Source organism: Hippocampus bargibanti, linkage group LG02, assembly GCF_051943395.1.
Source record: "Hippocampus bargibanti isolate YZ-2025 linkage group LG02, ASM5194339v1, whole genome shotgun sequence".
Classification (NCBI taxonomy): Eukaryota; Metazoa; Chordata; class Actinopteri; order Syngnathiformes; family Syngnathidae; genus Hippocampus; species Hippocampus bargibanti.
Window position 1 is genome coordinate 7,650,332 of NC_142735.1, and position 19,502 is coordinate 7,669,833.

At 40.3% G+C, this 19,502-nt stretch overlaps 4 protein-coding genes across 4 annotated transcripts; 3 read left to right on the forward strand and 1 right to left on the reverse strand.

Moving 5' to 3' along the window:
* The first annotated feature begins 404 nt into the window (after positions 1-404).
* Positions 405-4,623, forward strand: nme5 (NME/NM23 family member 5). Its single transcript, XM_089023248.1, has 6 exons — positions 405-645; positions 1,039-1,235; positions 1,811-1,911; positions 1,991-2,103; positions 2,175-3,358; positions 4,486-4,623. The coding sequence occupies exons 1-5, from the start codon at positions 499-501 to the stop codon at positions 2,256-2,258; spliced, it is 642 nt and encodes a 213-aa protein (XP_088879374.1). The 5' UTR covers positions 405-498; the 3' UTR covers positions 2,259-3,358; positions 4,486-4,623.
* Positions 4,501-7,387, forward strand: hnrnpaba (heterogeneous nuclear ribonucleoprotein A/Ba). The gene is made up of 8 exons (XM_089023236.1): positions 4,501-4,691; positions 5,086-5,254; positions 5,326-5,484; positions 5,566-5,697; positions 5,767-5,857; positions 5,947-6,117; positions 6,217-6,299; positions 6,699-7,387. The coding sequence occupies exons 1-7, from the start codon at positions 4,501-4,503 to the stop codon at positions 6,282-6,284; spliced, it is 981 nt and encodes a 326-aa protein (XP_088879362.1). The 3' UTR covers positions 6,285-6,299; positions 6,699-7,387.
* Positions 6,952-11,437, reverse strand: phykpl (5-phosphohydroxy-L-lysine phospho-lyase). The gene is made up of 12 exons (XM_089023212.1): positions 11,136-11,437; positions 10,895-11,013; positions 10,632-10,791; positions 10,184-10,258; positions 10,023-10,110; positions 9,794-9,910; positions 9,639-9,721; positions 9,349-9,574; positions 9,092-9,246; positions 8,885-8,974; positions 8,328-8,461; positions 6,952-8,232 (listed from the first exon to the last, which is right to left on the reverse strand). The coding sequence occupies exons 1-12, from the start codon at positions 11,192-11,194 to the stop codon at positions 8,192-8,194; spliced, it is 1,347 nt and encodes a 448-aa protein (XP_088879338.1). The 5' UTR covers positions 11,195-11,437; the 3' UTR covers positions 6,952-8,191.
* Positions 11,438-11,807: 370 nt separating this feature from the next.
* On the forward strand, positions 11,808-18,829 carry LOC148901408 (protein FAM53C-like). The gene is given in 5 exon segments (XM_089023224.1): positions 11,808-13,275; positions 13,350-13,527; positions 15,034-15,153; positions 15,156-15,950; positions 17,586-18,829. Coding segments are annotated over 4 exon segments (1,233 nt in total). The 5' UTR covers positions 11,808-13,275; positions 13,350-13,458; the 3' UTR covers positions 17,835-18,829.
* Positions 18,830-19,502: the final 673 nt, after the last annotated feature.

Genomic DNA, 19,502 nt, shown 5'->3' on the forward strand with positions numbered 1-19,502 from the left:
TCCATTCACTCATCCAGTTATATTAATTATTTGTAAAGTAAAGACACCCCGTTACTGCCCTGTTTTTAGTCTAAGACGAGAGCACTCAGAAATGCATTTTGAAACGTAAGGCCTACGAGAAAAAAAAAATCCAAATTTGATAAAAATAAATAAATTAATTAACCACGCAGAATCTGTATGTCATTGAAATACGTAACTTTTCTTCAGAACAACCCCGGCATGAACTGAAATTAATCTCACTGGCATTATTCCATCTTGTTGGCGATGTTTGCCAATTACCTTGAACCATGTGCGAGTTGTAAATTACAACAGAACATTAGTTGTAATCCATCTCAGCAAAAACTACTCGTTATATTCACCATTGGACAAACTGTGTGACGTCAGTAAAAGGGACGTCCGCGTGACGTCACAAAGTACCGTTTTCCCCAATGGCAGTGTTACAACGTGGTCACTGCTGTCAGAAGGCAAAAATATCGTTGAAGAAAAAATAAGTACTGGATGGCGGAGACAGCGTGCACGGAGGAAAAAAATCAATTTCCTCGTATTTATGTGGAAAGAACTTTGGCAATTATTAAGCCGGATGCGATTCACAAAAGTGAAGAGATTGAAGACATCATTCTGACGTCGGGTTTCACCATTTTACAGGTCGGTCTCAGTCCACTGAAATATTATTGTCGTACGAACGTGTTTCTTTATATCACCAGTGTGTGTGTGGGGGGGGGGGGTGCAAGAAAACGCATTTGCACAGTACAAAACAATCCATTGATTCCTTCATTATTTGTAACGCTTTCACAACACATCACCATGCAAAGTCACACTTTGAGCTCAAATCAACTTTATTTATAAAACGCTTTAAAACAACCACTTTGTCATACAACCTTGCTGCTGTGCAATGTAAATTTCTCCACTGCGAGACTAATAAAGGTAAATTCAAATAAATAGTTAAATCTTGCTATCAGGATGATCTAATCTAAAGTTGTTGTGTTGAACTTCGACAAATATTTCACATAAATGTCCCTAATCATTTTCCCCATCCAGAGGAGGAAACTTCAGTTAAGTCCTGAACAGTGCAGTGACTTCTACACAGAACATCATGGAAAACTAACCTTTCCCCAATTGACAGCGTACATGAGCTCTGGTCCAATCATTGCTTTGACTCTGGCTCGTGACAATGCAATAGCTCACTGGAAAAACATAATTGGACCAATCAAGCCAACAGACTCTCATCCAGAATGGTTTGTTCCCCATTTTATTTATTTATTATTATTTTATATTTGGGACTTAAATGCCAAAGGAGGCCTTTGGTAAAACAAACTTTCAATTGTTATTGTTTGGTTGAAAGTATATCAGTCGCCCAGGAAGTCTTAAACCCCATTTAAATAGCAATTGCACTTCAGTTGGAAGTGAAGCCATATAGGTAAGGAATAATTCATGAACACGTCCAAATAGCAGTTATTTTGTAAGAGGAACATCCACTCTCACAAGCCACAAGGATGGTTTCATATTTAAGGGTGTGCACATAAATGCAAATATTACTATGATTCTATATTTCATGGCATGGCATGGATGAAAGGCAAAGTACAACCTGGATTAGTTGCCAGTGCACAAACACCACCACTACAGTATTCATGTCGATGTTCAATTTTAAATTAATCGTACACATGCATGTTTTTGGAATGTGAGTAGAAGATAAAGATAAACCACACAAGCATGATGAAAATATGAAACTTGACATATTTGTTTTTGATTTTCACGTGAATTATGCCAGTTACCGACATTATTTTGAAAGGTTTCCATATTGTTCCCCAAGCCTTCGAGCAAAATATGCCACGTCGGAGTTGGAGAACGCTCTCCATGGCAGCGAGTCATTTCATGTGGCGGAGCGGGAGATCAAATTCATGTTTCCTAACAGTAAGAATCAACAAACACACAGACATGCGCGGTTGCATGCATTAAACGCAGAAGTTATTCTGAAATGCCTTTTTTGTAGCTTTAACTGTTCCCACAAGAGAGGAAACAGAAGAATACCTGAGTCGATATGTGAACCAAACCTTGCTGCAAGGACTGACTGAGCTCTGCAAGCACAAACCAATCAACCCCTGTGTAAGTTTCACAGATATTTGTCTGTACTGAATGGAATTGTTTATGTGTACCTCCCATTTCCCTTTCATCAGGTGTGGCTTGCTGAATGGCTCCTCAAAAACAACCCGAACAAGCCTCAAATATGTGATGGAACCGTTACAGAAGAAGCAGAATAACAGCAAGAAGTGTGAAGACGGCAACCGGAACTGATAATGGCAAAATATATAAATATTAAATTACATTATCAAAATTACTTACAATGCAAGTGAAGGATTACAATGAAAATGCGACAATTTAATCATTGAACTAGATGCTGTTAAGTGTCTTCACGCAATCAATCAATCAAATCTTATTTATATAGCACTTGTCAAACATAAAAATGCAAATGCACACATTTTCAGATGACCCTGGTATAAAAAGAAGACATAGCAAGGCACAGAGAAGCCATATGAAGGGGACAAAACATCAAAGATAATCTAATCCGCACTGCTCTGGTAGACTCAGCATATGTTTTGATCATAGTATGAGGAATCATTGTAAAACGAGTCAGTCAGTGCAAGAGGACGAACAGAAATGTTATAAAGTTGCATGGATATCCATGAAATATTGAGAGAATCAAATGGTCAAACCGACCGAATTGCAATGACAATAAATAAAATAAAACGCATGTTTCAATTCTATATAACCTATCAAAATGTGTTACTGTTAAACAAAAACATTTATTTTCCTCAAAAGTTTCCAATTCGTACATTTGTTCTTATTTTCAAAGTAACACGGCTTTCATAGTAAAACAATATAGAAATAGTAGATGTGTGAAAATACATAGTTACACTTGAGCAAAATTGCTATTTAAAAATAGGTAGAACATGGTTGGCTTATTTGGAATCATTTCGTCAGCATTCTCACAAAAGGTTCAAGATCAAATCTGGAGATTAATAATAATAATACATTTCATCTATAAGCGCCTTTCAAAACCCGTGAAGACTTCAAAATGAATTAATTTACTTTGTTGGAAATGTGATATTCGTCTTGTTCAAGCCACACTTTTCCACCCCATGCCCCCAAAGTGACAGTTACATTAAAATGTGTCTCGGAAGAGTAATATTTTTTTATTTTTGGGAGTCTTTGAAAAACGTTCCGTATACGTCACAGACAAAGTGTTGTAGCGTAAAGACAGTCAACGCTGGGGGTGTTTGTACTCAATACAGCCTTCACAGCACAGAGCGTCGACCAGTCACTTTCGTCGTACGTTCTCCGACCTTGAGCACCTCACAAGGTAACGCTGCCTTTTGCCGTTCATAAATAATTTGGTGTAAAAACGTTGTTGGTATAGGGCGGTTTGCTATGGCGATGTTAGAAACTACCATGCGTTGTTCCGATTCAGCGAGAAAAGTTGCACGCCCTTGTCTACGCTCCTAATATGGCCGAGTGGACGATACTCAAAATGTCGTCGATAGTTGTGGTTACCACACAAGCAAGGAAAACACAAAACCGCCCGGCTTTCACTTCCTGTTGCTTGGATCTGCAGCCATCTTGCATTTGCCGTCTCATTCGTTGGTGGCCTGATAGCAAGCTCGTGTTTGGTCCCAGACAATTCGAGTTTGAAACTACAGTCATAATAACCTTTGAAGTAAATATTCGCTGGATGAGATAAAAATTATACGACCGGCATCGTTGGGAAAACATTACCATATAATGAAAAACGGCTATTAATGCATGCTGCGTCTTTTCTGACTCGGCCCCCTACATGGTCGAGATCAATTATGTGCCCCAAGTTAGGAGTGAGAATCTTGTATTCATGTAATAAAAAGTAAAGTTCGTTTCATTTGGATGATAGTTATTTTAAAGGAAGATGCCGACTATATATGATTGGTCAGTCTTGTAAATGGCAGTAGGTATTGACCAATGGGATTGCGTCTCTATCGAAATGACGTTTTCCCCCTGATACTAGCTCTAGAAAACCCAACCACGAGCCGTCGTCGTGTGGGAGAATCCATCTTAAAGGGAGCACTTATTACTTGTTTTTTTTGGGTCATTTCCCACGAACTGAAAAGTAAGTGCTAGCATTTTTTTCGAAAGCGCTCGTTTAACTCTCTAGTTGAGTCAACGTACTACAATTGCTTGGCCCGCGATGCGGCTCCTGCGGCCTAATCGTTACGTAACTGATAATATATGAATTCGACACTCAATTCTGTTTTAATTTCGTGAAACATGTCCTAATGTGTTTGATTTTGTAGTAATGACAATGCGCGAAAAGGTAGTAGTTAAAATGACCGTTACGTTGAAGGAAAACCGTGCCGGTGAGAAAATGCGTTTGCCTTAGCTAATTGCTACTTGTGCGCCAAATGCTAAATGAATAACTAAGTCGACGTGCCTTCACGATTTTATTCACTCTGCGTTAAGGTGTATTATCACAACATGGCTGAAATTGAGCAGCAGTATATGGAGACTTCCGAAAACGGCCACGAAATCGATGACTTTAATGGAGCCGGCCAGGCCGGAGAGAACGCCTGCGGGGCAGGAGATGAGGCCGACGTCGACGACAATTCCCAGAACGGCGGAACGGAAGGTGGGCAAATAGACGCAAGCAAAGGCGAAGAGGATGCAGGGTAAGTGTTACAATTGCATTTTCAATGGGGTTATTTTATAACGCAATGTGGCGCCACTCGTTGCGATACTTGTAGTGTTTCTTTGTTTAGCCTGGCTTTGTTGGCGCCATGTGCCGTGTGGGGGGATGGGCGTTAGTTATCGCCAACCTAATCTGTAACGAAGTGTTTTTGTAGCGTCGCCGACGGGCTCTAACGCGATTCTCATTAAAATACATTTCAAACCAAATGCCCATTACATTCGTGTACATTGATATTCTAGAACGCTGTCTACGTTTACATCCCCCTCCAAACCATAAATACCTCGGCGGTGGCCCTCCAAGCCACAAATCCCTTGGGAGATGGTCCAAAGGGAGGCAACTGCGTCAAATGACCCTACATCTCTTCTTGCATTCAGGAAAATGTTTGTTGGTGGCCTGAGCTGGGACACAACCAAAAAGGATCTCAAAGATTACTTCTCCAAGTTTGGTGAGGTGTCAGACTGCACCATCAAAATTGACCAACAGACAGGCCGGTCCCGAGGATTTGGTTTCATTCTTTACAAAGATCCAGCCAGCGTCGAAAAAGTGAGTGGATGTGGCCATGGTGAAGTTTTACACATTCAAAGCATGTAAAATATATATTTTTCTTTTTTTAGGTTCTCGAACAGAAGGAACACAGGCTAGATGGGCGACAGATCGATCCCAAGAAGGCTATGGCCATGAAAAAGGACCCAGTAAAAAAAATCTTTGTTGGAGGGCTCAATCCAGACACGGCAAAGGAGGTCATTGAGGATTACTTTAAAGCATATGGAGAGGTATGAGTGTAAATTGGTGCTGCCACAGAAGTTGTTAGCTGTTAAAATTTTGTCAATATTGTTATTTTTCTACTTTTATAGATTGAGACAATTGAGCTTCCCCAAGATCCAAAGAGTGAGAAGAGGAGGGGGTTTGTCTTCATCACCTATCAAGATGAGGCTCATGTAAAAAAAGTCATGGAGAAAAAGTACCACACTGTTGGTGGGAGTAAGGTGAGCTATCATTGTTTTCTTTCAGGCGCAATTGTTCTGCCTCTGATTTAATAACGTGTTGTGTTGCAGTGTGAAATTAAAATTGCCCAACCCAAAGAGGTCTATCAGCAGCAGCAGTTTGGTGCACGTGGATATGGCGGTGGGAGGGGCGGCCGTGGAGGTAAAATTTCACATGGGAATTAATATTTTCCAGGGCTCTGCCTGCGTGTTGAAGAGTTGAAACCATTGTGGAACATATTACTCTTCTAGGCCAGGGCCAGAGCTGGAATCACGGCGGTTACAGCAACTACTGGAACCAAGGTGGTTACAACCAGAACTATGGAGGCTACGGACAGCAAAACTATGGAGGCTATGGTGGATATGGCGGCTATGACTACTCTGGTGCTGGTTATTACGGCTATGGGGGTGGCTACGATTACAGTAAGCGATAAGCACCCCCGAGAGAAAGCGCAAATGGGAGAAGCTTATTTTCTTGGTCCTCCATGTACAGAACTCAGTCCCTTTTCTCTTGTCCTCCAGACCAGGGCAATGCAAGCTATGGGAAAACTCCAAGACGTGGCCACCCGAGTAGCTACAAGCCATACTGATCACACGTAGTGCAGGTATGCATTTTTTGCATCATCCATGGTAGTATGAGAATATAGCACTTCTTACCATTGGTGCCTTTTTGATTCCTCCGCACCCAAAGACCTCCCATCTATTCAAATTCCATTCCAACATTATGGTGGAGGTTAGTCTACTTTGATGGGATCTGGATCCATTCTACCTGTCATCTTAAGATGCATCCCTACAAACACTACTTGATCGATAAGGGCTGAGCTGGTGGTGGTTGAGGATAGGTTTCACATTTGAGTAATAGTTTCTGGTTGTGTTTGCCTCTGAAAGTCTTTGTCAACTCACTGACTCGTCGAACTCATTCATGCACTTGTCTGTCTTTGTGTAACTGCTTGTCACATTTGGGTAATACTCAGTAACGTTAAGCAACGTTTTTTTCTCTTAAGGTCAAACGTAAATAAGAAAAGAGATCCATGGTCTGACCAGCGAACATGGGCTCTGGCTTTTCCTTTGGAGTTGGCAGAAATTTGGACTCATGCTCCATTTGTACAGATCAAGTGAGGAATTGGGGAAGCAAATGTCACTTTTCCACTTTTTATTTTATATTGTTTTGTGTCCATTTACATTTCCAGTGATGGAAGTGTTATTTTTACTGTACTTTTTGGTACCTTTTGAATCTAATGTTATTGTATGGTTGTATTTTTACATGTCTACTGGATTTACAAACAGGAGCAAGAGCTTTTAAAGCTCTCAAATAAAACATTTTTTTTGTGTTCCTAGGTCTTTAGTTATGTACTCACGTGCTGACTGTTGGAATGCAAGTTGCATGGCTTTAGATGTGGAGTGAGACAAATTTAAGGGATCGAAACCAATCAATGGGGTCATTTGTAAACGTGTTAAATAGACAACCGGCATGTTTTTTTGTTTTGTTTGTTTTTGTTTGTTTGTTTTTTGCTTTTATGTAGATTCTTCCCCGATCGTGTCTGCAATTTTAAGTGGCTTTACTCGTGTAACACAATTCAACGCAAGCCTGTTAAATGTAAGAGGGTACCCCCTCTCCCTCACTGGATACTCATTCCTCTAGTGTCTTGGGCAAATTGGTAGAAATAAACTTTTGGTTTATATTACAAATGGATCTATTTGTTATTATTTGTAAAGTTAATGTTAAATGTTTTGTACTGTTAAATGGCTTGCCTGATATAGCCGGAATAATCGCAACGGATGCCTCATAGAGAAGCTGCGGGAGAGTGCTTCACCACCTGCAGTGTTAATATTCAACCCACTAGATGTGGAACTGCGATACTTGAAAGAACGTTAGTGTGAGTGATCTGGTAAGTGCTAATTTTTAATGTGTGTATTGATTTAGTAAGTGTATTGTAACATTACAATTACATGGAGAAGCATCTGTTAAGGGGAAATAATGACAAATAACTGCAGGCTACATATCAAAGCAGCAATGATTGTAGAACTTGTAGGTATGGGAGGACTAATGGATTGAATGTTGATTTCAGTCTTGCCAAATGGTGGATTGTTTATTTTCCAGTGCAATAGCGATGCCATGCTCAGTTGCCTCTGATTTGGAATTTCTAAATACGGGGTTGACCATAAGTTTTTATTCATAGTTTGTGTATATATAATACCGTATGTATCTGAAATGTAAAAAGAAACTTTCCATATATGCCGCTGAGGAGCGGTTTGGAAAATTTCTGGATGGGTGGTTGGTTTGTATACCTACGGTACACGTTTAAAAAAAAAAAACTTCCCTTGAATAAAAACTTATTGTCCACCCTGAAAACCAAGAGACAATGGCGATGTGTGAAATGATAGCGCTTGCTCTTTGTCAGATGAAAGGTCATCACTACCTCCGAATTTAATGAATGAATGTGACAGTCTGACAATGTATGATCAAATTAAAACATTTTCTACAGGATCAACAAACCTAGATGTCTTCCTTTTCCAGCTTCATGTTGGTTTCTATGTCTAGGGAATGACAAAAGTAGAGAAATTGTGTTATAGTTCAATTGTGTTGACGTTATAGTTCAGTGCATTTGACTATTCGGGCTACTGGTGTGAACCTGTGAGGATCCGATCAATGCACTGCACCACCAGCTCGGCGTCATCCATATTGAAGCACATGGGTGGTTTAAACTTCAAGACATTTTCCCAGGGTCCGTCTGAACTGACACAAATTCGATCCTCCGTTTTGAGCCTGCATAAGAACATAATTGGTCATGTAAATATATTGACCATCGCTGTTTTGCCATTAAAAAACGGAACAATTAAGTTACATTTGTTAAGAGGAGTAAACAAATGGCCCGTCAGCGTTTTAAGGCTGACAGTTTTCCCATGGTTTCCTTAAATTAAAAAACGTATCAATAGCTTTGGCATTGGACAGGTAAAAGATGTTGATAGCCAATAATATTTTTTTGTTCAGCACGTGGTACACCCTTAGTGGCAGCAAACGCTAATGTGAACAAGAAATGAAAAAATGTTTTGACTTGGCTTTGTAGCTGACTGTTAGGAATTGCCACTTGCAACCCGCGCCAGTCGTTTAGTTGTCCCAACATTTTTTCCCCCCTAACATAAATTTCAGCAAGGTGTGGTTTTGGTGTGATTTATCTTGCCATGATACCTTTTCACGACCTGTGCTGCTGCTTTGGTGGCAGGTGTCCTCAGTTCTCTGTCTTCGACCAGCTCAACTCCTACAAAAAGTCCAGCACCCCTGTAGAATGGCAACTTGAGTATTGTGGCGTGATGGTGGCTTACATGATCACGATTCTCCATCGAATGAATAGTGTCTTTGGCTGATTTTTCCAACAGAATCCAATTGCGCTAGTACCTAACGTCTCCAATAATTTCATGATGACTTTTCAGCTTGGTGAGCAAATCTTTCAGGTATGCGCCGACCCTTTTGGCGTTCCCTTTCAGGTCCTCTTTCTCAATTACATCAAGAACAGCCAGACCAATTGCACAAGACACTGGGTTCCCGCCAAACTGGAAGAAATTGACAATGTTTTTGCCTTATAAGGAAGGTCAAAGAGTCAATTTCTATGTCTAATATTCTGATATGAACACTCAAACAAAAATTACAATTACCGTATTGTAGTACTCCACCCCATTGGCGGTGAAAGCCTTGGCTATCTCCACTGTTGTGACTACGCATGCGATGGGATGCCCGTTTCCCATTGGTTTACCCATGGTTACTATGTCAGGGCAAAAATTTGCTCCTTGCATCTGAAAAGCCCAAAAGTGACTTCCAACGCGCCCAAAGCCAGTCTGCACCTCGTCTGCCACAAACACCCCGCCTGCTGAGCGCACGTACCTGTGGAAAACAACCAAGTGTACATCCCTGTACCAATGCCATCTATCAGCAAAACAAGACTTACTGGGCCACTTTAGCCGAATATCCCTCTGGCAGAATGATTTGTCCTCCTACACTTGGCATTGATTCGGCAAAGAAGGCAGATATCTGTGGCAAATGGGAATTGTTGCTTGTTGCGTTATTGATGCATGCCTTTGGTGACTCATTTTCTTATGTCACCTTGCGGCCTTTTGTGTGCACTTCCTTTATTAAGTCATTGACTGTATCTGCATAAGATTGACCAGGATTGGGCTCATCTTCTTTGTAGATGCCTCTGTAGGTGTCTGGTAAGGGTGCCTGACACAGTTATATTATTTGATAACACAAACATGTTGTAAGCAGTTGGTATAATTACATTGTGTGTATAAATATATTGTTTGTTTATACATTTATTTCCATACGTACATACCACATGAACCCATTCTTTTTGTCCATTCAATTTCCGGAACTTGTATGGACTGATGTCGATGAGGGAGACCAAATTACCGTGGTATGCGCTAAAAGCAGATTTGACACTGATGAATGACAGTGAGGAAATGAATGTGATCTGTTATAGGGGGAATTCCTCACTGGTCAAGCACGATGACGTCCTCGTGTTGGGTGTACTGCTGAGCCAAGCGTAGTGCAAGATCGTTGGCCTCAGAGCTGTTGGAAGAAGCACTGATAGGTACCGACAGAAATACACTACTTAGAAGTTGATATTGAGATTTCAGGTCAAATGTCAGAATGAACCCCCAAAAATAAGCTGCTCGTACACTTATTTAATGTTGCATTACCCTTTACATAACTTCTAACATGGAAGTGAACGATGATATTGTTAACAATTTCACATTTTGATATCATGAGACCACAAGATGACTCCAAAATTTGAGGTGGCCTGATCGGAAGTGTCAGGTTGCAACATTTTGAGTACAGCAAGATGCATTAAAAGTTAGCCCATGAAAGGTAAAATGCTTTTTGGGGTTATCCGGAAAATATCCCTGAAAGCTGAATATCTCTTACTTTATGTGTAACGCACCCAGAGTTGACAAAATAGAAGACGGACAATCTATCTGGCAAGGTGGCAGCCAGGCGGTCTGCATACAAGACCATTTTGTCGTGCAGGAACCTCGAATTGATGTTTAGAAGGGCCATTTGATCCGTTGCAGCCTTTGTAACACTAGGGTGGCAATGGCCCACTAGAGTGGATGGAAAACCGTGTGTTATAATCATTGTTGCCACCAGGGGACAGGAGTGTAGCGTGCAGTTTTAAAGCCATTGCGCCTGCAAAAAATATTTTACCATGATGAACATTGCCGATGCAGTCCAAGTAGCGCTCGTCGTTCTCATCAAAAATATACTGCCCCCTTGCTCTTACAATTTTGACTGGGTCGTCTGTATAAAAAAGCCCGCACGATTGCCTGCAATCAAAAATATGCAACAATTGTTAAACAAAGCACTAGAAACGATGGAAAGTACATATAGTGTTTACAAAACTATATACGCCAACTGTAAAATTGCATGCTTTTTTAAGAGTAGTTACCCGATCAATTGTCTCCTCATTATTAGGGTTTCTTCTTTTTTGAGTCGTGCTGAAGTCATCTTTGTTGTGTTTTGACAAATCACTGATTTAGAACATTCTAACGGTTCTTAAAATCAACTGCACATTTAGGCGACACTAGGTCGGTTAGCCATTTTGCATTACAATTCTTAGCTACCCATAGAAACGCCGACGTGGAACACCGCCATGGGGTTAGATTGCGTTATTTGTTGCAGGGATATATGGATGTAAACTAACCCACTCTTACATCGTTACGACATTTCCGCCCTCGTTTTCGACTGTTGTGCTTTATGGGTTCGTCTATCGTAGAGATCAAAATTCGTACAGTTTAAATGACAATTGTGTGGCTGCAAATACATGCAATTATATTATTATAATCCTGTAAATATACGGTGGAAATTGTGCTTCCGCTATCTTTCCTGTAATGGTGGCATTGGAGGCAGAGTCCCCCTCCCTTTCCTGTAATAGTTTCGTCCAGAGGCTATATAACCACTCCGCCGGGCAGTCCTCACACGAAGCTAAGTGTACAGCTTCGGTTGCTAAGGAACAACAAAACGAAGGTAATACGCCAGGACAGCTGCAGCGCGCTAGCTTGCAAATTAACAGCGTAAAGCTAGCTGACGAGTTCATGTCTCACCGGTCGCCTTTCTTCCGCCACGTCACGTTGTCTCAAACGTAACAGCTTCAATTGTGTGCTATGTCAATCGTATGGTCAACATCAAATGAACCGAATTGGACAATTTATAACCTCAATAGTTGTGACGTCTGTTATCCTACTAGCTGGCTACCACAGGCAACGGCTAAACTGTTGCACTAGCTGCATCGTGGTGCTGAGCTGACTTTGCTCAATTCACGCAGTGTCTCGAATTAAAATAAACAGTCAATGGTTATCGTTTTGACAGTGGCGATTATTTACATTGTAGCTGACGTTTAGCTTAAATGAATGTTTAATACCCATAGAGACCCCAAATGCAATGGCAAATTTCCACATCGTTGCAAATTTCTCTTTTGTGTTGTTCTAAATGGATGCGGAAAACTGCAAAACACATACATTGGATAAATGATGGCCTCGTGTTTTGTTATTCGCTATTATTCTTCCATTAATTGTGGATTCGTGGTGTGTATTGTTCTGAGAGCTTCAAAATATGGGAACATAGTTAGATTTGTTACGAATTAAGTGTCTGTTCATAAATCTGTGAGGTTCTCCATATCTCGGTCTTGGGGGAAAGCGTTCATTTTCTAACATGTACCGTAACGTTCTTCCCCAAGAGGAAGGTCCTCCAAGCCTCATCTGACTGCCAACACCAGTCAGACCATATGCTAACAGTTTCATATTGTCAGCACTGTTAACCCGGACTTGGAACATAATATATGCTTTCTCGAACAAACACAATTGAAGTCACTTTTCGTGCCATAATTACTGGCTCCTGTAGAGTCCATAAGTTATCGTGTTACGTTTTTGTCACAGTTCTTTTGGGGGTTGAAATGCAGCAATTGGATCAACTAAGGTTAATTTTTTTGTCTTTTCTGTGTCATACATACATTAAATGCATCCAATAATTTTGTTAGATTTTAAATACAGGGTTACTTTTTCACCATTCCTTTGTACTTGTAAAGATTATATGCCATAGAATCTATGGCATGCTTCCAATCCAATTCCTATCCCCATTCATTTTCCTCACACTTCCCCCATTCTCTCCTTTTTTGGGCTCTCCCTCCCCCCTTGGTTTTTGCATCTGCTCTTATCTGTTCAAGTGGACCTTACAAACTTTTGAGTCCCACATTTTCATCCACAAGCGTTCCACTTGGGACTTGCTGTGCATGTCTTTGGTGTAACGGTAGATATGTTTGCCAGCAATAAGGAGTTGCAATGCTCACTTACTAAGTGACCATGATGGAATGTGAAGTGTTTCTTTGTTCTGGTTGTCCGTGTCCATGGGTGCTCTCTGCCTTTGTGAACATGAACTTTGGCTTCTGGCTTTCATGAGAGCATTAAGCAAGCACATCGTGGACATTCATAAATTCAGACATTCACTGTTTGTAGATTTGTAGAAAGTTTAACATCGCTTTTCAAACTATCAAGACCAGAGCATTCTTGAGGATTCACTATGTTCAATTTCTGGTAAATTAACGCTACCCCGAAGCTTGAAACTGGTTTGGACTCAACTGTAATGAACTTTTCTCATCTACCTTCAGGTGAAACGAAGATGATACGGAAACATCTGACCAAATAAGGTGGGGAGGCCACACAGAATAAATCATGCCAAGTGTCTGACAAAACTTTTCCTGGATCAGCGCAACCATTATGGTGACACTTATCACAGAGCAGCTCCGAAAGCAAAGTCTGGAAGAACCTTATCACAAGGCTTTCAATGTGAGTTGAATTGAGTCAATATGCTGTGAAATTTATATCAGTTAGCTTCATGGTGGTGCCGTTTGGGATAGTAACATAAAATGACCTTTATATTGTATATTGTCCACAATTATATTAATGTATCGGAATGTGTACCAGCAAACTACTTATTAGTATTTCGCCGGATGAACAAGATACTGCTGCATTTGATTCTTTTTTTAAATTTATGATACACTCCTATTGCTGGGTATTTTTCTAACTGCTAACTTTTATATTTTAATACTTCCTGCTACTGGCCCCTCGGTCACCACTCTTGACTCCAACTATGGAAGCATTTTTATTGGAATAATAACACTTATTCATTGAAAATGGCAAACTGGAGCATTCACACTTTTAGTACCTAATTGTTGGAACGACTCATGGTACTAGACAAGGGGTCACAAACCTTTTTTAAATTGAGAATTAGGAAACTCTTCTGTGTTGATTAATGTGGTTCATGATGACTTTGAAACATACTTGTAAAATAAAACAAATTTTCTCAAATTGCATTTCATTTTTATTATTAATAATTATTGTTGACAGTGTTTCTTGCCTTTTGCCCACCGGCACTCGGGATAGGTTCTGGCTCACCCGCAACCCAAATGGGGATAACAGCGATTGGGCGGAAAAATGGATGAATATTCACGTAGATGCGATTATGTCACTGAATTAACACACAATAATTACCAACAATGATGTCTTATTATTTTTTAAATGACAATTTCTACAACATTGCGCCAAAATAACAATATCCCATCACTGACCTATATTTTTTTAACTCTCCTATGGGCTGCTCATGAGACACTATGTTAACCCAGCGTTAGACTTGACTTATTAGCAAACAGAAAGAAAAAACAATTCTTAGAAGTTAAAATATCTTGATTGGGTGAGGAAACAAAGAGATTTCCTTAATATAATGTACATGACAAGTGAAGGAGAATTCAAAGCTACTTCTTTCTTTCCTCCACCTTTCATAACTTTGCTGCTGTGAAATGTAAATTTCTCTACTGCGAGATGAATAAATGTGCACCAAATCCTGTTCAGGTAGTGCTCTTGGGACCGGCATAATTGGTTGATGTTTTGTTTTGAATACGTGTCTTGTCATTCGAGCAAAATGGCACCACTTGACTGGTATTTGGAGTTGTGCTAGCTCCACACATCGTCAGCTCCCCCGTTTCACTACTAAATTTGACACTTACGGCAAAACGGGACTTTAGTACGTTTCTTCGAGATACTAGTCACAAAATGATTTATACTGTATACACTAAAATGCCCAACCCTCATGCGAACATGGGATTCTTCGTCTTGTTTGTGAAAATTGCATGCGGTCTCTTTGTGTGGTATGATGTCATATGATATAGCAAAAGCAGTTTCTTCCATCTTCGCGACACACCCTTGGTGGAAAAACGAGCCTGTATTGCTTTGCGGAAACATGCCTTTCCTTGAGGTTTTTTTTTTGTATTTAAATGACCTGTCTCATGTTTTCAGACACTCCTAGCAGTCGGCCCCAGCCCTCTGATCTCCTGGAATGCATGCAAATCAACGCAAGGCAAGTTCTCTGAAATACGTGGTCCATTTGTGAGGTGTGAAAATCTGTGTCGAGTTTTGTCATGGCATTTCCAGAGAGCAGCTTTGCTGCACAGCCATCATTCGAAGCCAAACCTCTTGATCAGACATGTGGACTGGATTCCATAACAGCCAACACTTTGCAGAGCTCCCCTCCACCACCCCCTCCAAAACGCCACTGTCGCTCCCTCTCTGTTCCGGAGGACCTGTCTCAGTGCCGCTCCGCGTGGCATCCTTGTGCATCCAAAGTTTGGACCCCAGTACAACGTGTCAGCCAAAGCGTCGGAACGGCTCATTTCGGCTCAGTTGGCAGCACGTTACCTGTTGGCGGTCGTACGACCTCCTCAAAGTCTTGCTCTCGACATTCCTCGTCGAGCCCTACTTTCTTTAGCTTAGCATTATCTGCCGACTCACCACTGTCGTGGAGATTTCCATGGGACCCATGTGACTCACCAAAAACAACCTGCTCATCATCATTCGCCACCCCATCCTCTTGCTCCTCATCCCCGATGGCCTTAGTCGGGCACTCTGTGCTGCACCGCTGCGACTCCCTGTCGCCTCTGCAAGTTCTGAACACGTCATCCTTTTCCCAGCACCTGCAGCTGGCCCACACTTCTGCTTTGTCGTATGGGGGATTTGGCATGGAATGCCCAGCTTTGTCTGCCTCCCCAACTTCAGCCTGCAGCACGCCATCCTCTTCTCGACGCGATATGCACCGCACACTGCCACGATGCCACTCACAGCCATGCGACATGCGCAAACCTCGCTTGAAGCGGCACCACGACCCAGATGTATTACCGGGCCCCAGGCCGGGGCTTGACTTCAGCAAGATGACACAGGTTTGTTTCATTTATTCTCCATAAGGCAATGTACAAGGTTTTCTCTTTGAAGTGACATATACTTAGTCAAAGGTCAGTTACACTATCTATATAATTTCTTCATTAAAAAAAATTGAATGAAAATTTTAAAGATGAAACTTCATAACATTTTTCCCAACAAAACACGTTTAATATGTCAAATCTCTCTTAATTTATCGTACAATTAACCATATTGCGCTGGGCAGTCAGAATGGTGACACATGTACCGTAGGAAAAAAAGGTTCTTATGCCATCACTGTAAAAGTGTCCTTGAGTTTTGAAAGGCGCTTAGAAATAAAATTAATGATTATTATTTACATGCTATTCTACAGCTGTATCTTAATCACATTCCAGTTTTACAATGGTTGTCATTTCTCTTCTTTGACATCCCTGATCACCGTTGGTGTGGCGATTTAAAAAAATAATAATAATAATAAATAAATCATGATATACTTCCAGTCCAGACACAGACCTTGAACCTCCCATTTAATGTCGGGGGTTAAATGTTCCAGACCCACCACAATGATTGAAAATATGTGTATAAGAAGGTTATTTAAGAAACAGTCAAATTATTTGAACATAAGGAATAAAATGGATGCATAACATTTGAAAATATGGATGTATTGTGACATCCGTGTCGATATGTGCCTTTTGTGTCTGGGCGTAAACTGGCTGATAGCAGCTCTTGTGGACATGTGCTCTTTTTTTTTTTTTTTTTTTTTGTACCGATCTCTTTTGTGAAACGACTGCTTCAATTGCTCTATGAAGAGAAATACTAATCACACAGTGAAGATAAAAAAGTCTTCAAATGCTAGTATTTTATTTTAAGGGGCAAAAATAGAGAAACCTATTTCAAAACCGTTTTTGCTATTGCACTCCATATACTGTGCAACTCAAGTGAAGGACAAAATATTTTTATAAGAAATAACTATGAACTGAGAAAATATGGTTCTGTGCACACCCTCATAATTTGGGATGTTGCTGTGTTCAGAATTAGCCAGTCACAATGATTTTCATGTTTGCATAAATAGAAAATGGCACACACCTGCCACACAGAGAAATTGCCCAAACCAATTTCCCCAAAAGTTGTGACGTTGCATTCAAAGGCACTGCAACATCAATATTTTCCTGATACAAGAATGTGTTCTATGCAGCCCCATTAGTCTAAACACGGCATTCTGATGAATATTGCCAATGCGGACTATGAATTAAGAGTAAAATCCAATTGAGATCGTTTCATCAGACCATAACACAACTACGTTTTTGCCTTATTTTGAAACCTGATCAAATTGTGCTTTGGTGCTGTTTTTCTTCAGCTGATGGAGCCATTTACGAATAGTTTTAAATACAAGTCATCACAAAAACAGATGCTGATTCAGGTCAATCAGTTACTTTAAATTATGGGAGGTGTGTGCTGACTCCCACATAATAAGTTTGAATTTTATTGGTTGATTCTGACCACAATAAGTCATCGTAGGTCTCATTTTTAAAAAAGATCAAAATCATGGCATTTTCAACAAGGGGTTTGTGGACTTTTTATATTCATTGTATGATTTATTTTTGCTTTAATGTGAGCAGAGAACATATCATTGGTGGCAATTTTGCCTCTTTCTCTAGATTGGCAATGGTGTGGCGCTAGTCTCTGGTTCAGGTGCTTGCATGGCTTTGATCTATTCAAAAACTGAGCAGACCTCTGCTCTGTCGCCTGTGCAGCTCCTCGGGCATGCCAGCATCAGACCACTGAGGAGTGAAAGTGAAGAGGAGGATGAAGATGACACCATTAAAAGAACTGTAACGCCTGAAGCCCATTTGCTCTATCAACGGGACTGCACAGAACTTGACTTGAACCTCATCGAAGAAAACTGATGATCATGGGAAAATACTTCCTGTGGTCACAGCTTACTTTACTATGTTAAGCACACTTGTACATGCTCTCCGCCTCAGGCTTATGACAAGAGTCAAGATAGAAGCAGATTGCAGTTAGAAACCAACTGTAACTCTCGCCTCAGACAATGAAATCCCATCCAAAACGATGACACGTAAGCGAAAATTCCTAAGTTTCCTCTCCTGCAGATAGATACAGGATAAAAAAGATGGTCCATGTTAGTTAAGGAAGTAGTTCAAAATGGTTTTCAACTGTGAGAAGTCACCTTCTGTCTTGAAGCCTTTGGAAGTGACGTTATGAGCTGAGGACATAAGCCTTATTCATGATAGATTCCCTGATACAGCTGCTATTCCTGAAATCCACCATTGATGATATATGTTTAGTTTTGTAGTATTTTTCCTGAGTAACTCACAATGTCCATTCATCCACATTATTTTGATTTCTATGTCCCTCTCACCTGAAATGTATTCACAGATAAGATCTATTTGGAGGCTTCCCTGGCTTTTGCCAACCAAGTCTGGAATACTGTGAAGTACCCCTGCCACTGCAGATGCTACTATTAATAATTGCCTTCAACTTTCTAACCAATTCATCTACCATGTTGGTTGTTAATGACAAATGTTTTTAAACGGCAATGTGAATGCCACTGTAATTGGACCACGCCTTAAACATAGAGCTTTACGAATTTCTGTTTGTGCTAATTCAGATACTTCAGAGTGAGTATGTTATGCACTTGACTAGCCTGTTGAATTACTCAAATTAAAATGCTGCAGCAAGCCCATTACATGCAGTATGGCACAATGTAATGGATTGTGAAGCAAATGGAACCGAGTCACTGTGGATGTGAGTGACTGATACAGAAGAATTTTGGTGGCCTTTCAGAGATGATTGATTTTGCAAAGGTTTTCAGATGGAAATATTTTGGATATAAATATATTGTACAATTGATGTACCAATAAACTTTGATAGAGAATGACAAAAACGGTTGTGTGATATGTTGCTCAATAAGCTTTTAAACTCTCAGTATGATGCAAAGCACAACCTCACTACAATAATTCCACTGTGTCTGTCAATCAAAAAGAGCATTATTGAAAAGGCAGAATTTTGATAGAGCTCTTTTGTAAGTTCTGATTTAACTATGTACAAACTGCTCCCCACATACAGACAATCAGAATCAGAAAGCCTTTAATAGTCCCACAAAGGGGAAATTTGCAGTATGGCGAAACAAGAAAAAGCAAAAACAAATTATGGATGAACATTTCACATACAGTGCAACCTGAAACTAAGAACTGTTATTTGATACAAATGACAAACTTTGCTGTCTTTCAACGGGGATAATCTAAAGTAAACTAATTTAGTTGAAGGTGCAAAGTGATTGTCATTAAACTGTATCTGAATTTAAGCCAATACTTCGGAATGACAGTTGTCAAGTAGAAATAAAAGTTAACCAGCGGTTAATAATACACCAAATAAATCAAAATCAAAGTGATCCAGGCACTACAGATATACTTTCAAGCACAAGCTGTTGATTGTTTCGAACAAAGGCTGCATTTTGAAATGAATGAGAGGTGAGCCCACTGTGCCTCTGAACACAGACTCTCATATTATGTTGGGACATCAAAGTGAGGACACCACTAAAATTTCATTTA

Coding starts and splice junctions, on each gene's coding strand:
- nme5 (XM_089023248.1), top strand. CDS start 499: ATGGCGGAGACAGCGTGCACGGAGGAAAAAAATCAATTTCCTCGTATT. Junction 646..1,038: donor CGGGTTTCACCATTTTACAG/GTCGGTCTCAGT, acceptor TTCCCCATCCAG/AGGAGGAAACTTCAGTTAAG. Junction 2,104..2,174: donor ACAAACCAATCAACCCCTGT/GTAAGTTTCACA, acceptor CCCTTTCATCAG/GTGTGGCTTGCTGAATGGCT.
- hnrnpaba (XM_089023236.1), top strand. CDS start 4,501: ATGGCTGAAATTGAGCAGCAGTATATGGAGACTTCCGAAAACGGCCAC. Junction 4,692..5,085: donor AAAGGCGAAGAGGATGCAGG/GTAAGTGTTACA, acceptor TCTTGCATTCAG/GAAAATGTTTGTTGGTGGCC. Junction 6,118..6,216: donor TGGGGGTGGCTACGATTACA/GTAAGCGATAAG, acceptor CTTGTCCTCCAG/ACCAGGGCAATGCAAGCTAT.
- phykpl (XM_089023212.1), bottom strand. CDS start 11,194: ATGACTTCAGCACGACTCAAAAAAGAAGAAACCCTAATAATGAGGAGA. Junction 9,911..10,022: donor AAAAAGAATGGGTTCATGTG/GTATGTACGTAT, acceptor TAACTGTGTCAG/GCACCCTTACCAGACACCTA. Junction 9,575..9,638: donor TATTCGGCTAAAGTGGCCCA/GTAAGTCTTGTT, acceptor TGTTTTCCACAG/GTACGTGCGCTCAGCAGGCG.